At 38.1% G+C, this 25,569-nt stretch overlaps 5 protein-coding genes across 8 annotated transcripts; 1 reads left to right on the top strand and 4 right to left on the bottom strand.

The window, feature by feature from the left end:
• Positions 1-2: 2 nt before the first annotated feature.
• On the bottom strand, positions 3-4,801 carry LOC141837863 (monosaccharide-sensing protein 2-like). Of its 4 annotated transcripts, none has more exons than XM_074725230.1 (8): positions 4,762-4,801; positions 4,523-4,660; positions 4,325-4,383; positions 4,000-4,118; positions 3,154-3,720; positions 1,338-2,308; positions 714-901; positions 3-620 (listed from the first exon to the last, which is right to left on the bottom strand). In XM_074725230.1, the coding sequence occupies exons 4-8, from the start codon at positions 4,076-4,078 to the stop codon at positions 182-184; spliced, it is 2,244 nt and encodes a 747-aa protein (XP_074581331.1). In that variant the 5' UTR covers positions 4,079-4,118; positions 4,325-4,383; positions 4,523-4,660; positions 4,762-4,801; the 3' UTR covers positions 3-181. The 4 variants fall into 4 exon arrangements, with proteins under 4 accessions (XP_074581331.1, XP_074581334.1, XP_074581332.1 ...); XM_074725233.1 differs by having other exon boundaries at positions 4,325-4,436; positions 4,735-4,767; XM_074725231.1 differs by having other exon boundaries at positions 4,735-4,767.
• Positions 4,802-7,076: 2,275 nt separating this feature from the next.
• On the bottom strand, positions 7,077-11,962 carry LOC141841968 (calcium-dependent protein kinase 26-like). Its single transcript, XM_074730173.1, has 7 exons — positions 10,860-11,962; positions 9,380-9,523; positions 9,158-9,310; positions 8,372-8,487; positions 8,074-8,241; positions 7,625-7,849; positions 7,077-7,366 (listed from the first exon to the last, which is right to left on the bottom strand). Exons 1-7 carry the CDS (start codon positions 11,569-11,571, stop codon positions 7,238-7,240), a joined length of 1,647 nt encoding a protein of 548 aa, XP_074586274.1. The 5' UTR covers positions 11,572-11,962; the 3' UTR covers positions 7,077-7,237.
• Positions 11,963-13,198: 1,236 nt separating this feature from the next.
• On the bottom strand, positions 13,199-16,489 carry LOC141840879 (ferredoxin--NADP reductase, leaf isozyme, chloroplastic-like). Its single transcript, XM_074728968.1, has 9 exons — positions 16,330-16,489; positions 16,005-16,257; positions 15,748-15,881; positions 15,414-15,492; positions 14,880-14,971; positions 14,697-14,774; positions 13,857-13,919; positions 13,536-13,770; positions 13,199-13,435 (listed from the first exon to the last, which is right to left on the bottom strand). Exons 1-9 carry the CDS (start codon positions 16,411-16,413, stop codon positions 13,368-13,370), a joined length of 1,086 nt encoding a protein of 361 aa, XP_074585069.1. The 5' UTR covers positions 16,414-16,489; the 3' UTR covers positions 13,199-13,367.
• A 320-nt stretch (positions 16,490-16,809) lies between these two features.
• Positions 16,810-21,839, top strand: LOC141841809 (uncharacterized). Its single transcript, XM_074730007.1, has 7 exons — positions 16,810-17,075; positions 18,285-18,383; positions 18,578-18,944; positions 20,925-21,059; positions 21,240-21,322; positions 21,401-21,506; positions 21,603-21,839. Exons 1-7 carry the CDS (start codon positions 16,930-16,932, stop codon positions 21,720-21,722), a joined length of 1,056 nt encoding a protein of 351 aa, XP_074586108.1. The 5' UTR covers positions 16,810-16,929; the 3' UTR covers positions 21,723-21,839.
• Positions 21,840-23,597: 1,758 nt separating this feature from the next.
• On the bottom strand, positions 23,598-24,868 carry LOC141836974 (2-hydroxyisoflavanone dehydratase-like). Its single transcript, XM_074724462.1, has 2 exons — positions 24,433-24,868; positions 23,598-24,181 (listed from the first exon to the last, which is right to left on the bottom strand). The coding sequence occupies exons 1-2, from the start codon at positions 24,866-24,868 to the stop codon at positions 23,643-23,645; spliced, it is 975 nt and encodes a 324-aa protein (XP_074580563.1). The 3' UTR covers positions 23,598-23,642.
• Positions 24,869-25,569: the final 701 nt, after the last annotated feature.

Raw genomic sequence — 25,569 nt, 5'->3', positions numbered from 1 at the left:
TATTCATTAAAAAAAATCAAGGAAAAGATTCATGTTTACATGACAAGATGCAAAAAAACATAGCAAAAAGACATTGATTCTCGAAAGGGCTCACCACATCAAAGCATAAGATCTTCGTCGATTGATCATGCTTCTAGATAATCTCACCAAAGACTCGCAAGAAATCATGCGGATGCTCCGATCAATTTCGTGTGGCAGCTTGTTTTGTGCAAACATTAAAGAACTCTGTGATGACTTCAAGAGGCATGTTCTTCGTTTCAGAAACCTTTAGGAACACAAACATAAAAGCTATGGTGCAAACTAATGCATAAATCCCAAAGAGACCGGCAAGGCCAATGGTGCCAAGCATCACAGGTAATGTGTAGGTCACAATAATGTTGCCAATCCAGAATGCAAGTGAACAGATGGCTACGCACAGACCACGAACCCGGGTCGGGAATATCTCAGCACAAAGGATATTCGGAACGGGTCCAAATCCCATCACGAAGAAACAGAAGTATATGATAACACTGCCGGTAGAGAACACCGCATGAACCACTGTTCCAAGTTTGATAAGGTTGGCAAGGACTAAGACAACCAGCGAAGCTATTAAGATAGGAATTGTGGATAGTAAAAGGAACCTGCATAATGAGATAAGATTTAAGAAGACTGATCATAAGCAAGAATACTAATTGCATACAAGATGTAGATTAACCGAAAAGAGAAGGAATTACCTTCTCCCTGAGATATCCATGAGCCTCATGGCAATGCCGATACTAGGAAGCATTAACAATGTTGTGAGAGCACTAAAAAGTATAGACGATGAGTCTGAACTGATGCCGATGTTTGAAAGGATGACTTCAACACCAGCTTGCTCGAGTATCTGGGGAGTGTAATACAGAATCCCATTTATGCCAGCAAACTGCAAGTAGACAAGTGTTATCAGATAGTTTCTCAAAAGTAAACTCTACTACAATGAAGATGCACTAAATCATGAAAGAATAAAAGATACCAAAAAGCATGAAAGAATATGAACATAGCAGCATGGAACGAGTAGAAACAATAATGCAAATGCCAACTTTATTGCCTGTGCATTTTCAAATAAGATAAACTCACTCTTTTTTTCTTATAAGAAACATATAGAACGAATTTACCTTTTTATTGGTTTTGCAAAATAAGAAGCTATGAACAGAATAACATGAGAATCAAATTGACGATATTATAAGATGAAACGAACCTTTACTGTCTAATTTAGAACCATCAAACACGGATTCAACAAAGATAACTGAGAAATCACAAAGTTACAAAAGCCAAGTGCTGCCTGCAAACTTAAATCCACCTTCACTTGTAGGTTTTACCTGCTGAAGGATTTGGATCCCAATTCCAAGACACAAAGCGTGTCGTACTCCAGGTTCATAAAGATCTGACCAGAATGGGCCTCTCGCAGCTATTTCCGATGGATGAATCATTGCTGGTCCAATAGGGTTCTGGTCCATTAGCTCATTTGAATAAAGAGCCGGCTGACTCACCAAAGCAGCAGCCTGGAAAAATGTGCTGCCTTCTGAGGCTTCACCTCCTGGAATTGAAAAAAAGGAACCTCTTTGTGACCCAGGAACACCCTTCTTGTGTAGATAAATTCTCTTGAATCCACCTCGCGTCTCATTGTCGCCTTCTCTTTCAATCCATTTCCAAGCAACTTGCCATCCCCCACCAATACCCATGCTACTAACTGCCTCACCAGAATTATCCTGCACAAGACTAGCTTGCCTCATATTGTAAACACTCTCATGAGGTGGGGTGATTTCCCCACCTTCCACAGTTGTCGTTTGACGTGTGATTAGTGGATTTTCTAAATTGTCATCCAAATCACCTCCTCCTGCATCAGATGCATAGTCTTCACCCTCATGCTGAAGACTCTCTTCATCCCAAGCCTCATTTTTAGGTTGCTGCTCCATCACACTAAACATGCTTCCAAAATTAGGAAACAGCGCGCTTGGCATGCTACTGAAAAACATGCTGCCTGTCTCAGGTAGCTTCTCATGGACAGTTCCAAATAGAATCACCAGAGGATCCATTAGTGGTATTTTAACACGTGTTTCCAAACTACCATGATGAGACAGAACACTTAATGCACTACCAAGGATGCTTCCCTTAACAGGCCGAGCCACCCAGGAAAGACCCCCCTCTTCTGCTCCATACAATTTGATTTGTTCCTGATCGGCAATTACTCCCTGGTCATCAGTGGGCTCATTTGCAGGGCCAATTACATACTCCTCGATGGATGTGTCACTACTTATATCCAAACCCTCAACAAGAAGGGCCATTTCTCCTATTCACAAGAAAAATTTGCAGTTATCCAATTGAAATCAAGTGAAATTAAAAAAAAAGATGATCGTTTAGGTGATATTACAGAAGAATATTTAAATTCCCTATGACATCTATAAGCTTCAAATGTAATTGTGTTCTAGAATACCTCAAAACATGATTTTGCCATAGAATGTACTTAAGCAAAAGTAGGTTGATAACTTCTAGTCTAAATGAATTAGTGAAACAACGAAGAAGAATGACTTGAGCAAGGATGTGGATCTGCAGAGTATACCAACAATTCATAACTGCGGGTGACATTCTTGGAAATTTGAATAGAAAAGCAACATAGATTGTTAAAGAAACAGATCCAATCCCAATTCTGTGAAAGAAATTCTAGGTATTAAATGGTTCCATCATGAGCACTATACAAAAGATAAAGAACAATGCAATAAGAATTGGCAATTTCTTGATGCTATCTTTAGGCATCACACTCCTGTTTAATAACAAACTTTTCCTATGTTTTCTCGCAATGTTTTTGTGAAAGATACTACTATTATACAAAAAGTGCAAGAAAACTCATTCTACTATTTTGTACTTGGACAAGTAAAGAAATAGCATATTCATGACTTCATGTGGCTTACAAACATTTGTGAAATTGCCATTGGCTTTTTCTTTTCTTTCATTTCATAATTTTCATGATTGAGGAAAGGAAAAACTAAAACTAGAGTGTGTACAAACAATGGTGGCATGGTGTGAACACAAGGGAAACAAGGGGGTCCTCGTGCAAATCATACGAATTCTAGTATTAGACTAGCCAAAGCCTTTTCCCCAACAATTCAATTTAGAGGCAATTCATGCTACACAGACCTGAAACATCTTCTATCCCACGTAATCTCTGCAAAACTAGTTTTGCCTGCAACATTCGTCCTTTGCTTACAAGCCACCTTGGAGATTCCGGCAAATAAAAAACAGCAAGAGAGAAATACACAAGGGAAGGAATGGAGAGAACACCGAGCATCAATCTCCAGTCTGGATTTGGCTTTAATGACAGTCCAAATACCATACAATAGGAAAGAAACATAGCAAGAGAGCCACTGAACTGCGGAAGTGTATTCAACAATCCCCTTATCTCAGCTGGAGCAATCTCTGAAATATATACTGGAACAAGTGTGACAGCAAGACCCATTCCAAATCCATCAATGAGCCTTGCCAGGAGCAAAATATAGACATTGGGTGAGAAGAACATGACCAAACTACTGAGAAAATAGAGGACAGCAGAGATAATTAGCATGGGTCGCCGGCCAACACAGTCTGATACTGCTCCAGATATTGTCGTAATAATCATAGCACCAATAAGTGATACTGCTACTATTAGTCCTTCAACAGCAGGGTGATTCTCCAATTTAAATTCCTTTTTAATGAAAATAATAGATCCTGAAGCATAGAAAAAAAACTCTGGTACTTGGCAAAAATTCATATGCTTTGAACAAAAAAAATGAAACATTGACTAGTAGAATACCTATATGCATAATGGAACTATGTGAAGAAATTGGCATGACATAAGTAGTGGTATCAAAATCTTTATTTACCAGGAGAAAAAAAAGAAGATAGAACATGAAATTTACAAGGAAGAAAGACATAAGCTATCGTCAGGATCGTAAACCTATTTTGATTAGGTTTGAATCAAGGAAGTCTGTATGTTTTTTCACACACCTGCAATGGAAGCATTGTCCCACCCCTGCAACAAGTTTCCAATTGAGGCAGCTATTGCAACAAGAACCGCTCCGCGCATCCTTGCAAGAAAGATAACACCTTAAGCTAAAAAACGGAGCCTGCAATATATAAATATATTTATAGATATTATATTAAAAATAGATGGAATCCCAAGTATAATCATGCTCTTAGAACAAATAGTATTCGATTTGATCTTAAATTGTCAGAAGAAGAAAAAATAACTTTTTGTTATTATTATTTTTTCAAACAATGATTTGAGAGATGTAAACAGCAAGATACAATGTAGTTAATAGAATTCTCATACCTCCAAGGAAAACCAAAACTGACTAATCAATACTCCTCCAGCAATCAAACAGCCTGTTTCTGAGAAACATAAAGGTTCCTTAAGCTTGATGAGTCGAGCATGGGATACAAGACTTAGCTTACATAAAGGAAGACAAAGAGCCATTACTTGGGTGACCTAATAAAAAAAATGACAAAAAAAGGGAGCAAAACAACACACCACAATCGGGATCCTTCCCCCTTTTTTCGGCTTGTCTGGTCCTTTCACTTGCTCTTCCTTACTCTCGTTGGCCTCCAGGAGATTATCACCAGAAATGACTGAAATCTCTGCTTAGCCGCTTCAGTTCGCAGAAAAAGACTGAAAAATACCAAAACTATTTAGAGTTCTCGGCACCAAAACCCTCTGACATCGCAAGCTCCAGCAAAAAATACCTTTTTTCAAAGGGGGAAAAATGCAACCTTTTGACGGTCTTTCGCTGAGATAACAAGTTGCGTAGATGTGCTACGAAGACATCTTCAGCTCGTTCCTGGATTCAATAACCTTCTTCAGAGCTGTAAAGGAAGCAAAAGCAAAAGCAAAACTGCTTTTTAATCTGTACGACGAAGCCACCAACAAACCACTGGACTTCTAATTACTTCGGGCGGCCGCTAACGTCGCGAAACCAGTTCAAGATCCCATCTTTAGGCTTCACGCGATGAATCCGAGCATGCAAGCTAGCAGTCGCGTCGATGAAGGAGAGAAATCCTGATTTGGCATCGTAAGACAATCAGAAGAGCGCATCTTTAATATATATATATATATAAACAGCTTTGGGCGACGGCAGCGGCTAATGCCGGAATCTTCTTCACACTCCCAAACTGAGCGAGCGAAGCCTTTGAGAATTCTTTGGATCGTTCAAAACTAGTTCGATTTGTTAAAGGGAAAAATGAATAAATCAGTCGATCGATAAAAATATTTCATTATTATTTCTTCTTTTTGAAAGTAAAGAGCAACCGTGACCGTGAACATTCCATTTCATGGACCTTTACAAAAAATATATTTAAAAATTTTATAATTATATATATTTAAAATATATTTAGGCTCCTTACAATAAAGAAAATTAATTTAAAAATTTTTAAAAAGCCATCTCATTTTTTAAACATCATTATAAAGATATCCCATTTTATTGTTCATCCACAAATATTTTTATTCATTAATTACGATTTTATTTTAAATTTGCTACAATAATATTATAGCTGTTTTAACTTAAATTATAATAATTTTGACCGTAGTCTTGATTAAAAAATATATGAAATGCCCTTTTAATATTATTTAAAAAGAAATATCCTTTTATTAAAATTTTTGTTTTTTAGCCAATGGAAAGTAGAATATGTGTAGGATTGTAGATAAATTGAGTGTCTAATTTTATTTATTTATCTTATTAAATTTATCAAATACTAAAACTTTGTCTAAAAAAGTATTTTAGAAAATATTATTTTCTTCTTTGCAAATATTAAAATCTTTTCTATAAATAAAACATTAACTTTCATATCCTTCAAACACATAAGAAACCCACAAATCTCTAAAACAAACAACATCAACAAAAAAAAAAACTCTAAAATAAAACAAAATCGACCGAAGGTATTAAATCCAAATATATATGATCTTTTTCTTTTCTGCACCAAATATATATGATCGAAATAATCAAAGGTGCCATTCATCAAGTTGATAAAGACATTTGAAGATTGGAAGGTAGTCATAGATTTAAAATTCATTTCCACAAGCAATCACTTGACAATAAGCCAAAAAATTGAATTAAACCTATATATAATATTTTAGACGGAATTAATAATAAAAAACTCCAATTTATCACACATCATTTGTTACATTATATTGAGGACTGATTTTCAATTTCCACCAACATACAAAATGATCAATTGAAGAAGGCTTGGAAGGAAGAAAATGAAGACAAAAAGGACAAAAACAAAGAGTAATGATAATGATATGCACACAAACAAACCCACAAGTGAATTTACTATTAATTTTCAAGTTAAAAATAGGAGAACTCAAACAATCATACCTCAAATTAGTAGACAAAAGTAAACTTTGGCCTTCATTTTCATGTTTATTCAGTCGACTAACATTTTAAGATATAACAAGAATACTCTAGTTAAGAGTCTTGAGTAATCAAAACTTACTCTTATTCCTCCTAATGCAAGAATTAACAAATGGTCAGGTCTTGCTTTAAATCCTTGTTGAAGACTAAATGTCATTATTATAGATAAAGACAGGAGAATCTTAAAATAAACTACTGATGTATAATGATGGTTGTGTGAGATGTTGGCCCTCCAAATGAGTAGTTAGTTCCTTCAATGAAAGATCAGGGTCCACTGCCTTCTTATGGAGCCCAATGGTCTACAAATCAGACGAAAAAAAGAAGATCCGGTTCATTGTCAAGGTTTTTCTGAAGCATACAAACAACACAAGCTACCTTTCTAAGAGATGCTTAACTCAGCAGAGAAGTTGCAGGTTATGCTGATAAAAATAGATGGGAACACTGCATGTTCATGGCTTAAGAATAATGACCAACCAAATAGGTACAAATACAAAGGATAAGAAAGGCAATAGTCAACTGTTTGAGTTTGAACTAAGAAATTTTTTTTGTCAGGTTTGATCAGGGTCCTACACTAAATCATTGTTTTGTTCTCATTTCTTGGTGGAACTAGTTTACTTTTTTTTTCTTCTTCTCAGCATGATGACGTATATTGTTCTTAACTTTCAGATGTACAAGTCATAATCGAGACATATTTTATGATTTAAAAAAAAAACATAACAATCTCATATTTTCGGTTGTTTCATATTCGTTTCACAGAAACATGAATGCCAAGAAGAAAACAGAATCCAACCAGGGAGAAGTACTGTAACTTCTGGTAGAATCTGTACATGTTAGAATGTTCAGAAAGGTCCTGGAGAATCCCTCATGCTTATGTTTAAACTGTTCCTCATTGTCCGCCGACCGAGTCCCAATCCCATGGTACCCTTTTGCATCATAGCAACAAATTCACTGTAATCAATGCGACCATCCTGAAACACCAAGTCACTTTCTGTTAGTTTTCCCAGATTTGAAAGCATATGTTCATGGGATGGTGATGTGTGTGTGTGTGTGTGCACTTCAGTATAAGCTCGTTGCCAGAGCAATGAAAAATTTGCAACTAAAATTTATCAAGTAGGAGCATGCCAGGTCTGATGAACAAAGGAATACACTTAATTTTGGTTTCTGTTAATTTATAAAGAATGAGATTTCTATAGAACTGTATGAAGATCATGTAATATAGTACTCACATTATCCTGATCCACTTCTTTAATGATGTCTTCTAGAAAAGCATCAGTCATATTATGCTCTTTGCAAGCTTGCTGAAGCTCGTCCACTGTGATATAACCACTTCCATCCTTGTCGAAGTATGAAAAAGCCGCCACCAAGTGTTCCTCACGCTCTAGCTTGTTGAGATGTACTGTCGCGGCAATAAATTCACCATAGTCGATGGTTCCGCTGTTGTCCACATCTGCCTAAAAGTATTTTAACATGTCAAAGGAAGCACAAAACTTGATTCTTTAATCTACAAGCAATGATCTTCATATATCAAAAGGTATCTTTAAATAGAAGGTACTGAGCATTATAAAGTTCAAGATGTTCTCTCCATCATTTCAGATGAAGGGCAGGCACAAGTTTAGGTTTCAAAAGTAAATCAACACTGAATTGTGCTATTCCTTTCAAGGTAACATTGTCTTACTGCTTCCATAAGATCACGAATCTCTGTATCCTTCAAAGTCGAACCGTATCTTCTCAAACCTGCTTTAAGCTCATCAAAGGTAATTGACCCACTGTTGTCTGTGTCCATTGTCTTGAACATTTCTCTTAATCCTGCAATCTCTTCCTCCGAAAGGCTTTCAGCTATAACCTGATAGAAAACAGAGAAACTAATGTTTGAATAATCTAGCAATGCAAAATAGAGCAAACTTTTATGGGAACCAGCAATAAACTTCATCCCGATAAATAAAGGTCACAAAAATTTTAGGTTGTGAACTCACTCGCAAAGCCATCTTCTTTAACTTATTCATTGCAGAGAATTGTTTGAGGCGAGAAAGAACTGCTGGATCAAGAGCTCGATCAGGAGCAACTCCATGATCACATATCCAGGGATGGCCTGACCATAGAAAAACAGTAAGCACAGAAACAAGATAACACTCATTTTACTTAAAGTTGAACGTATAATCGAATTTACTAGATAACAACTAGATCAACTAGATCCTGATTCTTGCCAGAACTAAAACTTTCCTATTCAAACCAAGACAAGAAATTAAGATCTCCAGCTTGTAAATGTAAAACTTCAATCAGAATATCAGATGACAAAAGTTACCCATTTTTTGATGCCTAGTTCTCACAAAACCGGTACAGTAATCCCTTTGTCAAGTGAAGACTGCACAAAGCTGACTAAACACAAGGAAAAAAAAAAGACAGTCTAGTTTATGCATGCTGAAGAAGTTTCAGATGCCCAAATTGACTAATATATGATGACTGGATTATATTCAGTTTAAGAATTAGTAATACATTCACATGAGCCATGCTAATGCTGTAGCTTAGTGAAAGGTTAGCAGCCACTGGCATATGACAATTATGTCCTTTAAGCTAGAGCAGATCTACATCTACTAATGCTTTCATATGAAAAATTGCTAACAAAATCACTGCATAAAAGAATGAAAACTAAGGCCATGCTGTGTATTCAAAATAATCCACAATCCACAAAAAATTACTCATAATATAATTAAGGTATCGATAAGAAACACTAGTTATTTTGTGATTGGAAAATAGCATACATAGTACTTGATGGGCTGTCAAGCGTTCTGAAGGTTTAGAACATAGCATGTTCCTTATAAGATCTTTGGCACTTTCTGAGATCAATGGCCATGGATCTGATTCAAAATCAATGACTCCCTTCAAAATTGCATCAAAAATTCCTTGCTGTGTTTCTGGAACCAAAATTAGAAGCTTTAGTCATTGTTCATGGGGAAAAAAAAACAAAGATATTGACAACATACCTGCCCAAAAGGGAGGTACACCACTCAACAGAATATATAATATAACACCAGCAGTCCAAACATCAGCTTCTGGTCCATAATGCTTGCAAAGTACTTCAGGAGCAACATAGTATGGGCTTCCAACCACATCAGTAAAAATTTGATCTGAAAGAATTGTGGAACCCAAGTTTTATCCCTCTAAAATTAATCATTTTAGAAACAATAGTGCATAGAAACCAGAGGACAAACAAAATAACAGAACAATACCACAATTATGAAGCACATAACAGTAAGACATTATGGTATGTAAGGCAGAGAGTAGTTTTAGAGTTCCACATAGGTTCTAACCTCTTACTTGATGACATGAAGAGTTACAACAATTGTCTCATCCCAAAATGATTGTGTAATATTGAATGCTTGTGTTCTACTTGTATTTAATTTAAATTAGAGAATGGAAAATTAAACCAGCTTCTTCATCAACCATGTGCAATGCAAATGATTAGTAAATGATTAACTAAAGGCAGGCAAATTTTCCAATGGGCACACTTCCAAGCTACGTAAGTTTCACTTTTTCTCATATTAAGCAACCCAATTTGCTTTTTCCAAATCAAGAACCACCTCCTTTTACAAACACAACTTACCCCTAGTGTATGATTTGGGGGGAAAAACAAAATAGAGTGCATTATTAGAAAAATGGAAAAAGCTCCAGCAGAAAATTTGGACAAACTTAGGTGCGCCCATTGGTAATTTGCCCCCACAAAACCCCTGCTGTAATTTCTTTTGGGGGCCAAAATGATTTTTTTTTGTCAAAAATCCTTTGATGAGTATTTTAACTCAAAATTTGTTACTTCTAACTAAACTAATATTCTTCTTCCGATTTCCAAAAAGTATTTGGTATGATTTTGGCCAAATTGATTTATTTTGGCCCGTCAACATATTTTGCAAAAAAATAAAACAACAAAAGAAACTAATCAGTCTTCCACTTGTTAAAAACATAAAGAAGATTGCATGTTTGCTCTTTGGCCTCCCACAAATTCATATAGACTTTCATAACTATCTAACTCCTAGAAACTCATATATGCTTTCATTTCTGTCATATGATGGTCATACCCTTGTCAATAAATAACAAGAAACCATAAATCTGTTCCTTAGACTCTTAGGAAGCTCTTTATGCTATCATTTGTGCCATTTGAGCAGTGTAGTGCATCAATGTATCTTTGTCAAAAACACCTTAACCACAATAAACTTGTGAAACACATCAAACAAAACCACATTTGTAGCTCCTAAGAACTTTTATGGCCATACACTCAGCAAAAACCATAAAATGAGATATAGTTTCTACTACATGGTCTCCCAAGAACTTTTATCTACTTTTCATATATTTTTTCATATTAACAGTGTAGGGTTATTAAAGATTTTTTGGGCAAAAACACCTTGGAACAAATTGGAAGAATCATTAAGCATTCAGAAAATGCGCGTAGGAAGCTTACTGTGGTTTTACCTGGCTTGAAGAAGACAGAGAGGCCGAAATCAATGGCCTTGAGGGAGGAATCGTCGTCCTTGTTAACCAACAAGAAATTTTCTGGCTTCAGGTCTCGGTGCATAACACCGAGCGAGTGGCAAGCCTCCACCACGCCGACGATGATCCGGATAAGCTCAGCCGCCTTTCGCTCGCTGTAATGCCCCCTCTCGATGATCCGATCGAAGAGCTCCCCGCCGGAGCATAGCTCCATCACGATGTGCACGTACAGCTGGTCCTCGTAGGCGCCCTTGATGGTGACGACGTTCTTGTGCCCTGCCAGGTGGTGCATGATCTGGATCTCCCGCCGCACGTCCCCCACGTCCTCCTTCGAGATCAGCTTCCGCTTGGCGATGGTCTTGCAGGCGTACTGGACCCCCGTGGTGATCTCGGTGCAAAGGTACGTGGTGCCGAACTGCCCCTGCCCAAGCTTCCGCCCCATCACGTAGAGCTCCCGGATGTTAGGGGTCTTGTGGCCGAGCACAGAGTTGGAGCTGTGGTCGGAGCTCCGCTTCATGGCAACGGTGGGGGTAGCGACGATGGAAGCTGCGTCCCGCTGCTTCGGCTGGGCCTTCTTGGACGTGTCGTCGGTCTCGGAGCCCTGGTGGCGCTTCGACGCCGGCCGCTCGCCGGACATGAAAAAACTATTCTGGAGGTGCTTGCCTCTGAAGGATCCCCGGCAAGAATTGCCCATCAAAATCTACCAAGAAAATCGCATCGATCGCCGGCGATTCAGGCGAAAGCAGGCAGCTTTTGAGGACCTCAAGGTCCCCGGATTCGGAGAGGCGAGCAAGATTTGTGAGTGAGGAGAAAAGGAGAACGATTTCTAACACAATTAGCTGCAAAAAAGGCTCCAAAGAATAAAAAATCGATTTTTTTAGTGATTTAACTGAACTGTTCGTGAAAGATTGAGCAGAGGAAGGAGCGGCGGAAGGTGCGAGGCGAGATTTGCGGATTAAATAAATGCGATCGGGTTTAAAGTTCGTAGGAGGCGGCGGATTCAACTATAAATTTAGAAAACAATTACAAATCAAGTAGTTAATTAATTAAGGATATTTATAAAAAAATGGCATTCAGTAGGAATTGGTTTGAATGTCTGCCGTCTCGAGAAGGTGGATACAGTGCTCATTACAATCAGATACAGCCATAATCTTGTAGCTGCAATCGATGCTTGCCTTGGTTTAATAAAATTAACTAATTTCAACGTTTGAGATTTCTCGTAAAATGATTTCGCAACGGCAAATCTTCAGAGAAGAAAAATGGACGACAACTTTGCTACTCCAACTAAGCGATCGCAGACGCAGTGGCTGTCGAAATCCAACGCGTTTCGTTGCGCTCACAGGATTCTTTGCGAATCTAACTGCAAAAGTTGTCGCGATTAATCTCACGAACAATAAACTTATTTTGGAAAAAACAGAGAAATCAAAGTCGACGCAACGCGAGGCTGCAAATAATTCGCACTACGTTCAGACAAGGCGACCAGCTGCTGACAGCGCACACGAGACCCCTTAACAAAACCCGTCGCTTTCATTTGGCCAGGCCAGCGAAAAAAAAGAAAGAAAGAAAGAAAGAGTCTTTGCATTCATCAATCATAGATGAACTGTTTCTTCTTTAATCTATCAATTAGTTTGGTTCTCCTAAAAATATCTTTAATATATCTACACTTTCGAGTTTGATATTCTGCGTGACTTTGTCGTCCCGCCGTTGACCCCGTCACTGCCGCCGCACCGTCCGACCACTACTGGCCGCCGGCTCGGGCCCGATCGATGCGCCACTCGCCAGCGCGTCGGTCGGTATCAGATTTCGGCCGAATTGTGATCGAAATATGACGTAATTTGGTCGGAAACGCGGGCGACAGTGACGTGTGTTGATTTCCGACTAAATCGTGATCGGATTCCGGCCAAATTGCGGCCCGGAGACTGATCGAGGAAGGACCGCCATCGCACGCCGTCCTTCCCCGACTGGTCTCCAGCCACGATTTAGCCGGAAACGGCGTGTGCCACTACCGACCGTGTTCCGGCCAAATTGCATCGGATTCCAACCACAATCTGATCGGAATCCAATGTCGGCCGAAGCGCCGGCGAGTGGCGCGTCGATCAAGCCTGGGTCGACGACGGATGATGGCTGGACAACATGACAAGGGCAGCGGCAACAGGGATAGATCGGCTATGTCATGCACAAGATCGTACAGCGCAGGTCGTGCAAAATATCAGATCTCTTTATACTTTTATATCTGTAATCGACGTTGTGAATTTTGATATTTTAAAAGGTAAGTACGCGAAATGAAAAGGATGAAATTTGCATGCGACTGTTTAGTAAAATATCAACAAAAACAAAATTATATTTCTCTCATCAAAGGTTACAGCCAGCGTAATGGTGGAGTTGATCGAGGAAAAGGATGTCAGAGATGAACTGTTTCTTCTTTAACAGAGGCAATTGAAATAGGTACTGTACAAAGATACATTAACAGTCCTGTTGCATACAGATACATCAATAGACCTCCACATTCCACTGCTCCGCCTTCTTCAATTCCCTTTTGTAAGTTAACCAGTCGATGCCTGTCAAGTGTCACAGTTATTTAGGTCCATAATGTAGATTGCGTTAGGATTTAAGTATCATTTTGATCTTCTTCTTTTGGCATCAGTTAAAGTATCTTACCGTCTTCGGCAGCCAAGGAGACCATGATGTCATCGATTCCCTTCTCCATTCCCTTCAACCCGCACATGTATATGTAGGTGTTGTCCTTCTTGAGAAGTTCCCACAGTTCGTTTGCGTATTGTGCCATGCGAGTTTGAATGTACATCTTTTCCCCCTTCTCGTTTGTTTGTTCTCTGCTGACGGCGAAATCGAGCCGGAAATTATCCGGTGCCAACTCTTTCATCTTCTCAAATTCCTGTAGAATCCAAATATGAGAATTAAAAAGACATTGTAGATGTAAAGCATTGAGAGGATTCCAGTAAGGTGTTCAAAAATATCCACCTCTTTGTACAGCAGTGAGCTACTTGTAGGAACTCCCAAGAAGAGCCATGCAAGGCCATTGAACTGCATAACATGAATATATTTCTAAATTGTTGGAACTTGGAAAAAATGGAAAGTGGTGCATCATTTTTGTAGTATAGCATTATTTCTCGCCTTGTGCGGAAAAATGGAAAGAACATCTGTGGTGGAGCTGAGTATGTCAAGAATCAAGTGATACAGCTCATGTAATCTATAGATTAATCTCATCTTGAACCTGATATGATCTTGAGCTTTTGAACATAATGGTCACAGCTTAACTAAGCTACATCCAAGGCTCTAGCAGTCAATTCTAAAGCTATCAGAGCAGAAGATCTAGAATTTGAATCCTACCTGTGTTGAGAAAAAAATTCATACCTCTAATTTATAATGAGAATGATGGAGTGTGCAAATGTTAGGAGTCTTCATCCTCATTGGTCCCACATGGACAAGTGCGATAGTCCATTATAAATATAAATTGGTCTCTTTCTTACCAGCTCAATATCTTAACATGTTAGAATTCAAGCAATACAAGCGATAGTGGTCACCGTATATATGCCTGCATCTCATTTATTACTGCCATGAACTTGAAAATATAAGTTACTTCACTTGTTAACTAGAGTAAATCTAGCAGTCAAGATTGTTTGTTTCCTTTTCGGTTCATAATGACTATAGCATTAAAACTACATTGAGAGTGACTATAGGAATGCTGAGGTCAGAGACTGAACCTCTAACCTGCAACACCACATTGCATTATTATTTACATTTCTTAAATACCTGTTTTTAACAGGTGGATTATCACAGTTACCTAATATTAAGCATTACCTTGTAGTTTTCATGCTTCTCAAAGAACATTTTCCACAAAAATGCCCTGAAAGGAGCAATACCAGTTCCTGTTGCAAGCTGACATGTAGAAATCTTGGTAAGAATATGTAGTTTTAAAGCATAGAATCCATAGAAAAAAATTCTAAACTAAGCATTGTCAAACATTAGGTACTAGGTAGTTACCATTATGATTGTTGCATTTGGGTCTTTGGGCATAAGCATTTCTTTCCCAACTGGTCCTGTAATCTTCACTGGAGCACCAGGCTTGAGGTCACCTGGTATATATTAGCAGAACAATGCTGAACTGAAAATTATCACAAGAAAATGTAGAATATTTTGGATAATATGTCAACTTAGGAAGATTTTTTTTATAAAAAAAAAACTAATGTGCAATTGATCCTCCTTGAGAGAAAGATAGTTCATAGGCAAAAGTAGTTGTTTTATGAAATTTCCAAACAATAACCCAACTTTCAGAGGATGGCAACAACTTTTTCTTAAGCGATGCCTACTTCACCTCTAAGTTTTAATGAACATTGACTCAGATGTAATCTAGCATAAGTTGAATGAAATACTTAATAGCTTTTAATTTAAAACAATTGACCATTTATTACACTCAATGGTATAAGTGATAGTTGTGAAAATAAGATCCAACTATGGTTTTGAAAGATGCTCTTGGGTTTGAAAATTTCAGAATGGATTCTGATACATAGATCTTACACAAAAAGTTGGAGCATACTCCTTTCACTATCTCTCCTTGATCGTTAGTATAAACAAGTCGCTTTACACAGAGAGAAACCTGTGGAAGCACAGCAATAAGAAATTCAGTATGAGAATCAGTTCAGAAGAAACAAAGGTACGCACTTAAGTTCAACAAATAAAAAAACTTGCATAGCATGCGTTTATCTAAACAATACATCACATTCAATTGATCCTATCCATTCCTTTGAATTTGGAAATTAATATACTAAGTGCATGCAATTGCATTGACAGAGACAAATTGGCATTGAGCAGATGAAAAAATATTGGAGACTGATGTTGTTGTCAGACTTACAGTCTTGGAATCTCCAAAATCCCCAATAGCACTACTGGCAATCGAGTACAGTCTCAACTTGTGGGGTTTCCCATTCTTGTCTACTCCATCAGCGATCACTCCTATCGATTGGCCTTCTCTATAGGGAACCTCCCCTGCATATAACCATTTACAAACGATCCTCATCATACCACTATTACAAATACCGGAAACGGCTTCCTTAAGGGTTTAACCCAACAGACTAAGACTCTGTAACTTAATTGGTCAATGAATTCAACCCTCAGTGCTGAAGACTATGTGGTTGGTCTCTCCGGGTGCATCATCGCCCGTGATCTTAGTGTTGATGAGGCACAGCCCGACGTAGGGATCCTTGGGTTTATACTTATTGACGACGACGCCCTCGTCATCCTTCTTCGATACCTTGGCAACTTTGGCCGGGGCCTCTGTGGTGACCTGAGCCCTGACGGCGACCAAGTTGCCGGCTTTATGCGAATGCACGCCTCTCGAGGACAACCATGTCTGCTGCGGACTCTGCCACCGCCGGTCGAGTGTCAGCGAGCAAAATCGGTGACTACGATGAGGAAATCAGGGGAAAGGTCTCACCTTTGGGAAGCTGATAGAGGCGGGAGAGAGGGACGGCGTGGAGGAAGGGAGGGAGACGGGCGCGGCGAGTGCAGCGGAAGCCATGGTCGAGGGAGTGGAGCGGGCGGAGAGGGAGGGAGTGGGGTTAAAAGAAGGATTGGGGGATTTAAACGGGTGGAGGAGAGCGGAGGTGGCGATGAAGTGGTGGCTGTGCATTTGGAATGGGTGGTGGCATCTAGATATTTGAAATGGCACTCAAAAAAGTAAAAATAAAAATTAAATACTAATATAAATTCAACAATTCCTAATAAAATCATTAAATAATATAAATATAATAATATTATATGTAATAGATAAATGTAAAAAATATAATATATTATATATTTATAAATGGATAATAACTAAATTATTCTACATGTTATAAATGAATTATTATTAATCTATTTATAAAAATTAATAACTCGCAATTAAAACATTAACCGGGCGGTGAACGTTTGCCGCCCTTGCGTCCCGTAAATTCAGGGTTTTACTGTTCTCAGATGCTCCGCCGGGCTGTCGCCGCCTCGGCGCTGCGTTGCTCGCCGTATCCTCCCCTCTCGGACCTATCTCCCAGTTTCGTCCATGGCCGGCGCATTGCGGAAGTCGGCTGTTCTCTACCACTACCCGTGTCCTGATGGCGCTTTCGCTGCCCTCGCCGCCCATCTCTACTTCTCCGCTGCTTCCTTGCCGGTTCTCTTCTTCCCAAACACCGTCTACAACCCGATCAGGTCAAAGCTCTCGGATTCTTCAATATTTTTTGGGATATCGGATTTAACTTAGTCCTCCAAGTTTCCTGCTTGTGGTCGCACTAAGCCCTTACTGGAGAATCTTAGAATTGCTGGCTCTTAGATTAATTCTGCCCTGATCAAACATCACAAGTTTCTATAAATAATTTAAATAACAGAATCCAGTTAAAATGTAAGGTTTACTTACATTGTAGGGTTGAATGATAGTCAGGTGGTTCTTTGTAATATTCTTTCATGTGACAAACTTCTTCAAGCATTGGAAGTTTATATCTTGCTCTTTGAACTATCAACAGATCACTAAATCACACAGAAATACTTAGATTGTAGAGTTGAATGATAGTGTAGTCTATCCAACACCATACCATCATGAATTATTGTGCAGTTCAAGAGAAAGAGCTTAGTGTCCTTGACTGTATTTGCTTGTGGAAACCAATTGGCCAGCATATGCCATCTTTGCTTTTACTTCAAAATTGTTTAACATTGCTCTTTGGGGGCCTTACAAAGTGAATATCAATAGTTGAGCGTTTGCTCCATCCTTATCAATTATAAATGGTTTTAATTCTATTTAAGGTTTTCAATTACAACTTACTGTAGGCTTGAGGAGACCATATACAAAATCACTAGTAGGAAAGCATTTAAATTGGGATCAGCCATCTAATAAATAGAATTGTGATGTTTGAAGTCTTACGATTGCTGTGGGGGCACATCCATTTGATCAAACCAAGAACGTAAGATAAAGCTTTTTTTTTGCTTTTGGATAATTTGCACTTGATCAGTGTTTTGTGTGGTACTTGTGTTGTTCGTTTCTAATTAATCTTTAGGGGATTAACTTCAGCAATTGTTCTTAGTGTAGAGGTCTCATGTATTTATCTGTTCAAAAGATACAATTGTCCAGGAGTCACTCTTCCTAAAAGCTGCAATTGTTGCTAAAAGTATTCATCAGTTTACAATTGATGATAATGACTATGGCTACTATATCTTAATTCTGCTGGTGCAATTGGAATTGATCTCCAATGAATTACTTTATGCAAATGATCTGTTCATGAAATATTAGGCCCCTGACTCAGTGGGTATTATTTTAAAGAATGGCTTAGATGATATATTAAAAAGAGTTCCTGCAACAATGTTGACATCCATATTCTACCTTGACCTGATCACTGGTTAAAATTACTGATCCTGGTTTTCTTACAGAGTTGATGATCTTCCTCTAGGTGAAATAAATGAAGTCTATCTCTTGGATTTCATTGGACCCTCTGGTTTTATCGCGGAATTATATCCAAAAGTCGAGAGGTACAACTTTCAACTTTTTAGTTCCATGTCCAGCATAGTTTTTTTTGTTTTTTGCTATGATGTTGTTTAATTTATATTAGTTTGTCTTTCATCTTGTTCATAACGTAGTAGTGCTCAGTATGCTTATCTTCTCAATTACATGTGAGGTTCTTAATCCTGACATGTGATTTCCTTTTGTTCGCTTTTCCTTTCAGTGTGACAATATTAGACCATCACAAGACTGCAGTTGAAGCTCTCTGTGGCAACGCTTCATTTGGCAAGAATGTGATAAAGGTTATCGATATGGATAAGAGTGGTGCTACAATTGCATTTGACTTCTTTAAAGAAAGACTTATAAAAAGAAGTGATACTTTGAAAGGTCTTGGAGTCCACAACCATCAGGAGGCAGGTCAAAAATTTTTGTCTGGTTGCAAATTTGAAAGAGTACAGAAGCTCTTTGAATACATTGAAGATGCTGACATATGGAGGTGGAAGCTCCCACACAGCAAAGCTTTTAGTAGTGGCTTGAAAGATATGAATATAGAATACAATGTGAATGTGAATTCAGCTTTGTTTGACCAGGTAAATTTTTTGTTAGTCATTTTACCAGGCAACTGTTATTAGTCTTAGTTACATTTGAATTGTTTTCCCCAGTCCATTTCAAATCTATACAATTATATAAACTTCAAATTGTGAATATTCTCTTTGTGATTATGCTCATTATTTTCTTCTACTTTCAGGATCTGCCATCTGTTTACCCTTTTGTTATCTCAGTTGTAAATTTATGAATTTATTAATGGATATTGAAATGACTAATTATTTTACAAAAACCTTTAATTCTAGAGAAAGTGAGAGGCAATATATTAGTATCTCCATTATCCCATTCTCTGATTCTTGCCTTTTTATACTTCCAGTCTATTTCTTTGGTCAATGTTCAGGTATCCTAAACTACCAGCATGATTAGTAGCAGTAGCTGAAATTCCAGAAGATCCATAGGCGCTCTCTCAGATTTCAGGATTCAGGTCTAGTTGTATATGGATTTGTAAATAGGTCGACTTGTTTATAAGCTGTAACTGACAATGTTTGGTTATGTGGGTTGGCCCACATGATCTGGTTACAATACAACAACAACCAAGCCTTATCCCACTAAGTGGGGTCGGCTTAGCTATTAATTTATTTTTTAATAGATATCAAAAGTTGGATAATGAAACTCTAAATAGAATATTCTCTATTACATAGTTACACATATGATATATATTTCTCTTTGATATTTTTGGTGAATTATTAATTAGATGATTTTATTTTTCATTTGTTAATTGGTACTAACATCTTGGTCACATCATGTATTAAACAATTTAGGAATTCCAAAAAATGTGCCAGGTCTGAGTATATAATTTTGACATGATTTCTTAAATGGGTCATCTTCTGATCAAGTTTATTGTGGTGATGACGCTTCCCATTCTTGACCTGCTGACTCAAATTGCTACTTGCAGTGATGCTATAATACTTTTACTGTAAGGAAACATGTTGTCCATGTTTTTAGTGAATTTTGTTGGATGATTTTGAAATGCCACTCCCCCCCCCCCCCCCCCCCCCCCCGAGTGAAGAAATCATCAGAGATAATAGAGTTGTAGGTGATTTATCAAGTAAATAAATCAATCTATTAAGACAATTATCAACATATTATCACGTAGAAAGCAAAATGAGAGATTAAATAGAAAAGGAAAAAAGAGTTATAAAAAAATAGGATTGCCAATGCCAACCACACTTTGGCATGCTGTTGATATGTTGGTGCATTCTGGTAGAACTTTAGATTTTGCTATAATATGTAGGTCTTTCATCCTCAAAATGATACAATTAGTGACTTTGCTTGGACATTCGCTAGATGTAAATTGCAAATGAAATTGGGCAGTAGGCTCTTCTATGCTCAATGAGATACTGTAACAGACCACTTGTCACGTTCTTGAACCCTAATAGGAATATATTGGTCGATTGAAGTCTTTGGCGTGTAGCCTTCTTTCATCTTGATAACAAAATTTGCATATATGAGTGCATTAGCACAATTTTATGTTAAAATTTCTTGTGAATATTGAAGAATCCAAATGAATTGTTTTGTTTTTGAAAAAACTTAGAATTAGATTCAAGCTGACTGAAGAATTCCTTATTGTATCCAATGTCTATCTAAATGGATTGGAAACATTTCTATCTATGATGTTGTAGAACAATATCAGCTCTCTTTATTTTTTAATTTACTTGGACTCTACCCATGTTAGGTTTTGATAAGTTTGATTTTATATCTGAACATTTGTTTTTTTACTGGGATGGCAGTGCTGTGAAAATTCTTTAGCAGTATCTGGCCATTTATGCTATTCTGAAAATTAATTGTTATCATTATTAAAACGAGAACAAGCTGTGCATTCCAATTATTTCGGCCTTCTACATTGATCTTATCCTGCACTTGAAGAAAAAGTTATTTTAGTGTTATACCTTCAAAAAATTACTATTTGTTAAACCCTTTATTGTTATAAACATAGTAATCTTCTATTATGTGGAATTTTACAGTTGCTTGCTTTGGACCCTGAAGATATCATCGCTATTGGCCAAAAGACATTGTCACATAAGCAGGAATTAATCGATCAAGTTCTTCAGCAGTCATATATAATTGGAATAGGAGAGGGATTATTTGGACAGTGCTTGGTAAGTGTCTCAGCTGTTTCCTCTTCCGGCATGTTCTACTTGGAGTACTCATCAATAAAAATTTCATTGTGGTTCTGAATGAAGATGGAAGATTTTGACTCTGGTATAAATATTCAATTATCAATCATATAATGCTGTTTATTTTAAAGTATTTTTTTTCTTTGGTCGGACTACACACAGGCTGTTAATGCTGACTCAATTTCGGACCTAAGGAGTGAGCTAGGAAACCAGTTGGCTGTAAAAAGCCGAGATACTGGACTCAGGTTGCCCCATCTATAACTCGACTTATCAGTTTCGAGTCCTTTTTGTTAAAGTTTGATGGCTTTATGCTTTGGTGTTAGGGGAATCGGAGCCGTAGTTTACAAAGTGCCTCAACTCGACGACGACCATTCACTAAAAATAAGCCTCAGAAGTGTCGACGCAGAAGACACCACACCCATCTCAAAGGCAGGTTTCATGGCTTCATTTGTCGATACTACTCGTGCCTTGTCCATGCATTTTTCGATTGTTTGGAAAGCCCATCTTAGTTATCATTCTTTGCAGCGATATGGGGGAGGTGGACATCAGAAAGCTAGTTCATTCATGCTAAAGTGTGCTGAATTTGAGGAGTGGAAGGCACAAACCAATTCTTCAACTGCACCTTCCATTGGGAAACAAAGTTGATGAGGCACATTTGATACCTGAAGAAAGAAATATTTCCTATTTATGCTATCAAATTGTTTTCTTGTTAGATAATTATAATCTCATTTGTTTAAGGGTACTGATATCATTTAAATAATAATTTTGGTACATTTTACCATAAGATGATTATTAAGTTCTCTCATGAAGCAACTTGTGGAATTGAAATTTTGTTATTTCACCATGTTGTTTATCAAAGTAAAATAGTTTGACAATCAAAGGAATTAAATAGCGAGTTATTTGATAAAATGAAATAGTGAACTCAGTTTTTTGGGGGAAAAGTTGAAATTTTGTCGGTTTGGGGAAAATATTTTTTTAAAAAATATTTAAATATTTTTATAGATGTAATTTTAAATTCTATTAAAAAATATTTTCTATATTTGAATCATAAATAGAAAACTATGCTGAATCAAACAAGATAAGTAGGTGCTTGGTTCAACTCATTCCACCTCACTTGGTATGATCTTGAAGTCACTTGATTTAACCAACTCAACTAGAATGGATCGACATGTTTGGATTCTCCGATGTGATCAAGCTAATTGAATTGATTGTCACGACTAAATCAATAGTCAACTGCCTGACCTATTTTCTTCATAGGGCCTAACTAAGTCAAGTGTCTCGATTGCCTAATTCACCTACTTACTTACCCAACTTAACACTTGTTGGTTTGACACAATCATTTCGACAATTCTATTTAGCCCACCCAACCTACTCAACTTGATTGTCATAGTCATCTACCTCATCTCACTCATACAGTCATACTCACCCTACCACCTCAAATGCCAAGTACAGTTTATATAAGTGAAAACTACTTTCACTCTTTAAAATATATTATTTTTATTATTCAAAAATAAATATTAAGAAAATTATGAACAACTAAAAATTTTACTTTAATTAATAAAAAACATACATAAATTTCTAGAAATAACTTTTTGTAACACAAAGCAAACTATTTCAAAAAATACAAGTATTATTAAAAAAATATTTTCCATGAAATAAATAGTTACATCATGCATGCATGCATTTAGCGACGCATTAGTCTCATACATGCATTCATTCAATAAGGCAATTATACATCTACCGACTACCTTTCTCAATTAAGTCGACAAAATGAGCACAGGAAACCATATTTTTCATGCCTTCACTAAAAACAAGGGCTATAGATTTCTTATACGTCCAAATATCGTGGCGTCAAAGTCTTCCATTATGAAATTAAATAAATTTTAAAACAGCAAACAATCTTCTTATAATGGTGATTACTTATGATATGCTTAATTTTGTGGGGCCATCCATAGACACGCTTTCCAACGACAATGACCCAATTATTATGATAAAAGCATTTCATTAAAAAAAATTCTTTTATTAAATTATAGATATATACAAAAAGATGGCTAGTAGTGTTTATTTTTAAGTGTTTGAAAGTTTTATATTTTTCATGGTGTAAATTATTTTTTTTAAAATAGAAATTGAAAAGAGTTTGATGGTTTTCCATGTTTTTTTCACATTTATTAAAATTTCTCCTTTTTTTATTTTTAAATCTATATTAATTGTATTTTTATTTGTGTTGAAAAGAGTTGAGTACTGTTGAAGTTTCTCTCCAACTTTCTATTTTTTTCCTATTTGAATCCGTAATTCTCGCGGTGGATAACTTGTAGAACACAAAATAACAATATTCTTCTTTGTTTAAACATCTAATAATTATACGATATTTCAGTGATTATTTCTTTCTTTAAAATGAATGCAATAGATGATCATCGAGACATCACCAGAAAAGTTCAAAAGCATTCAAAACTTGCTAGAGAGAGATAATTTCTCATCCATGATCAGTAGAATCTACGGAGAAAGTCAACCTGAGCCTGAGTTGACTTTTATTGCTAATATGGTCAAACTGGATCGAGAACGGATTCAAGCCAAGAAGGCGGCGATTCTCTTGAGCAGCATAGCGGCGCCGTGGCCGCCGGGACGATGCAGATAGAATCCGTGGTCCTCCGCCGCTGTCTCGTACATCTCCGCCTCGCCGCGCCACCCGCTCTTCCTCAGCGCCTCGTAGTACATCCACGCTCTGTCCCTCATCGCGTCCTTCTCCGCCGTGCACACCAGCACGCGCCCGCACCCAATCCCGGCCAAGCTCGGCGCTCCCGCCGCCAGGGGATTCACCCGCGGATCGTCGTTCCCAGCCTCCGTCGACGGGCACACCAGCCTCCACAGACGGTTCAGCAGCTCCCGCTTCGCCGGGTCCGCCGCCCCCTCCGACGCCGTCGGCCGAGTGCCCCAGAAGTAAGGGTCCACTAGCACGACCGACGCCAGCTTCAAGCCTCCCGGGAGCGGCCGCGTGGACGCGCGTAACGCCAGGTTGTGCGCAATGTTTCCGCCGGCGCTGTCGCCGGCGAGGCACACTCTGTCGAAGTCGGCGTGTTCGACCAACCATGGTTCAGCAGAGGATACTGCGAAAGAAAGCATTAAAAATTTTCAAAATCGCCACAAGTTTTAACAACTTTTGTACGATACCCTTGAAGTTTAATTAATATCAAAAACACCCCCATATATTCATTGTACCGAGTAATAGAGGGAGCAATTTGTCAGAGAACTAGAAACAGAAGGGGTCGTTTTGACATTAATAAAACATGGAGTATTTTTAAAATTATTGTAAATTCTGTAGGTATTTTTAGGATTGCACTAAAACTACTCGATCTACCAAATCCGGCGCGGTGGGAGGCGGCCCACTCGAGGGCGGCCCAGGAGTCGTCGTAGGGAACGGGGATGCTGTGCTCTGGCGCGCGGCGGTAGCCGACGGATAGAATGAGAGCAGAGGCGGCGGCGGCGAGGTCATTGAGGAGGGCGTGCAGGATGGGGGAGGCGGAAGAGAGCATGCAGAAGGCGCCGCCGCGGAAGTATAGAACTAGTGGGAGCTTACGGCCGCCTCCGGAGGCGGCGGCCGCAGGGGGAAGGTAGATGCGGGCGGAGACGTCGGCGGAGATGCGGACGTCCTTGGAGTCGACGCCGGTGCGGGGATCCAGGGAGGCCGGGGTTTGCTCCTCCGCCATGAGGCGCTCGACGGAACCATCCTTGTAGACGCGGAAGTAAGGGGAGAAGTCATCGACGACGTGGTTGCCGCCGGCGAGGGGGGCCATTGCAGCAATTCAGCGAACAGGTCGCCGACTCGACGCCGGTGATCGGAGAGAAGAAGAAGATTAATTAGCTTAATTCGCAAATAAACCTGACAGGGCTTTTATTTATAGAGGAGGGAAAAGAAAAGGCGAGAGTTTGTCGTTTTGCGTCTATTATCGAGACGTATAAATATTAAATCAATATATTTATTTTTAGGTTTTTAAAAGTTTAAATAAATTTTAATTATTTGAGGGTTTCATTAGCTAAAAATGGGAGGAAAATAATTTTGGGTATTTATTCGATAGGCATTTAAATGGAAAATCTTTTTTTTTTTATCTACGTGGTTTTTGGACGCTTGTGGAGCAGCTACTTGTTCTTATTCCTACTTCCTAAATTAGCAAAGAATAATATATTGGATTTTATTACCAACTTACAATTGTAGTTAAATTGTGTGAAGCGCGAATCTCAAAGCAGAGGGTTGCAATGGAGAATCAATAGAGCTCTAAGGTATTTGATGATTTTCAAAGGTGGTATATTAGAAGAGGAATAAATCTAGAATAAAATCTTTATATTATTTATTTATTTCTCTTATTCATATAGTGGATTCGATGAATTTTGCCTCACAATGTATCTCTAATGCTCGACTTTATAGTTTTGTGAGTTCCGGCCCCCTTTTGTTACCTCTAGCGTGTGTCCTTCAATTGTCCTTGCCATTTCTTCATTT

The sequence above is a fragment of the Curcuma longa genome, chromosome 11, assembly GCF_044706935.1.
Source record: "Curcuma longa cultivar G26 ecotype Majalengka, Jawa Barat chromosome 11, ITB_CL_G26_1.1, whole genome shotgun sequence".
NCBI classification, from domain to species: Eukaryota; Viridiplantae; Streptophyta; class Magnoliopsida; order Zingiberales; family Zingiberaceae; genus Curcuma; species Curcuma longa.
This window is presented reverse-complemented; position numbering and strand designations above follow the sequence as displayed.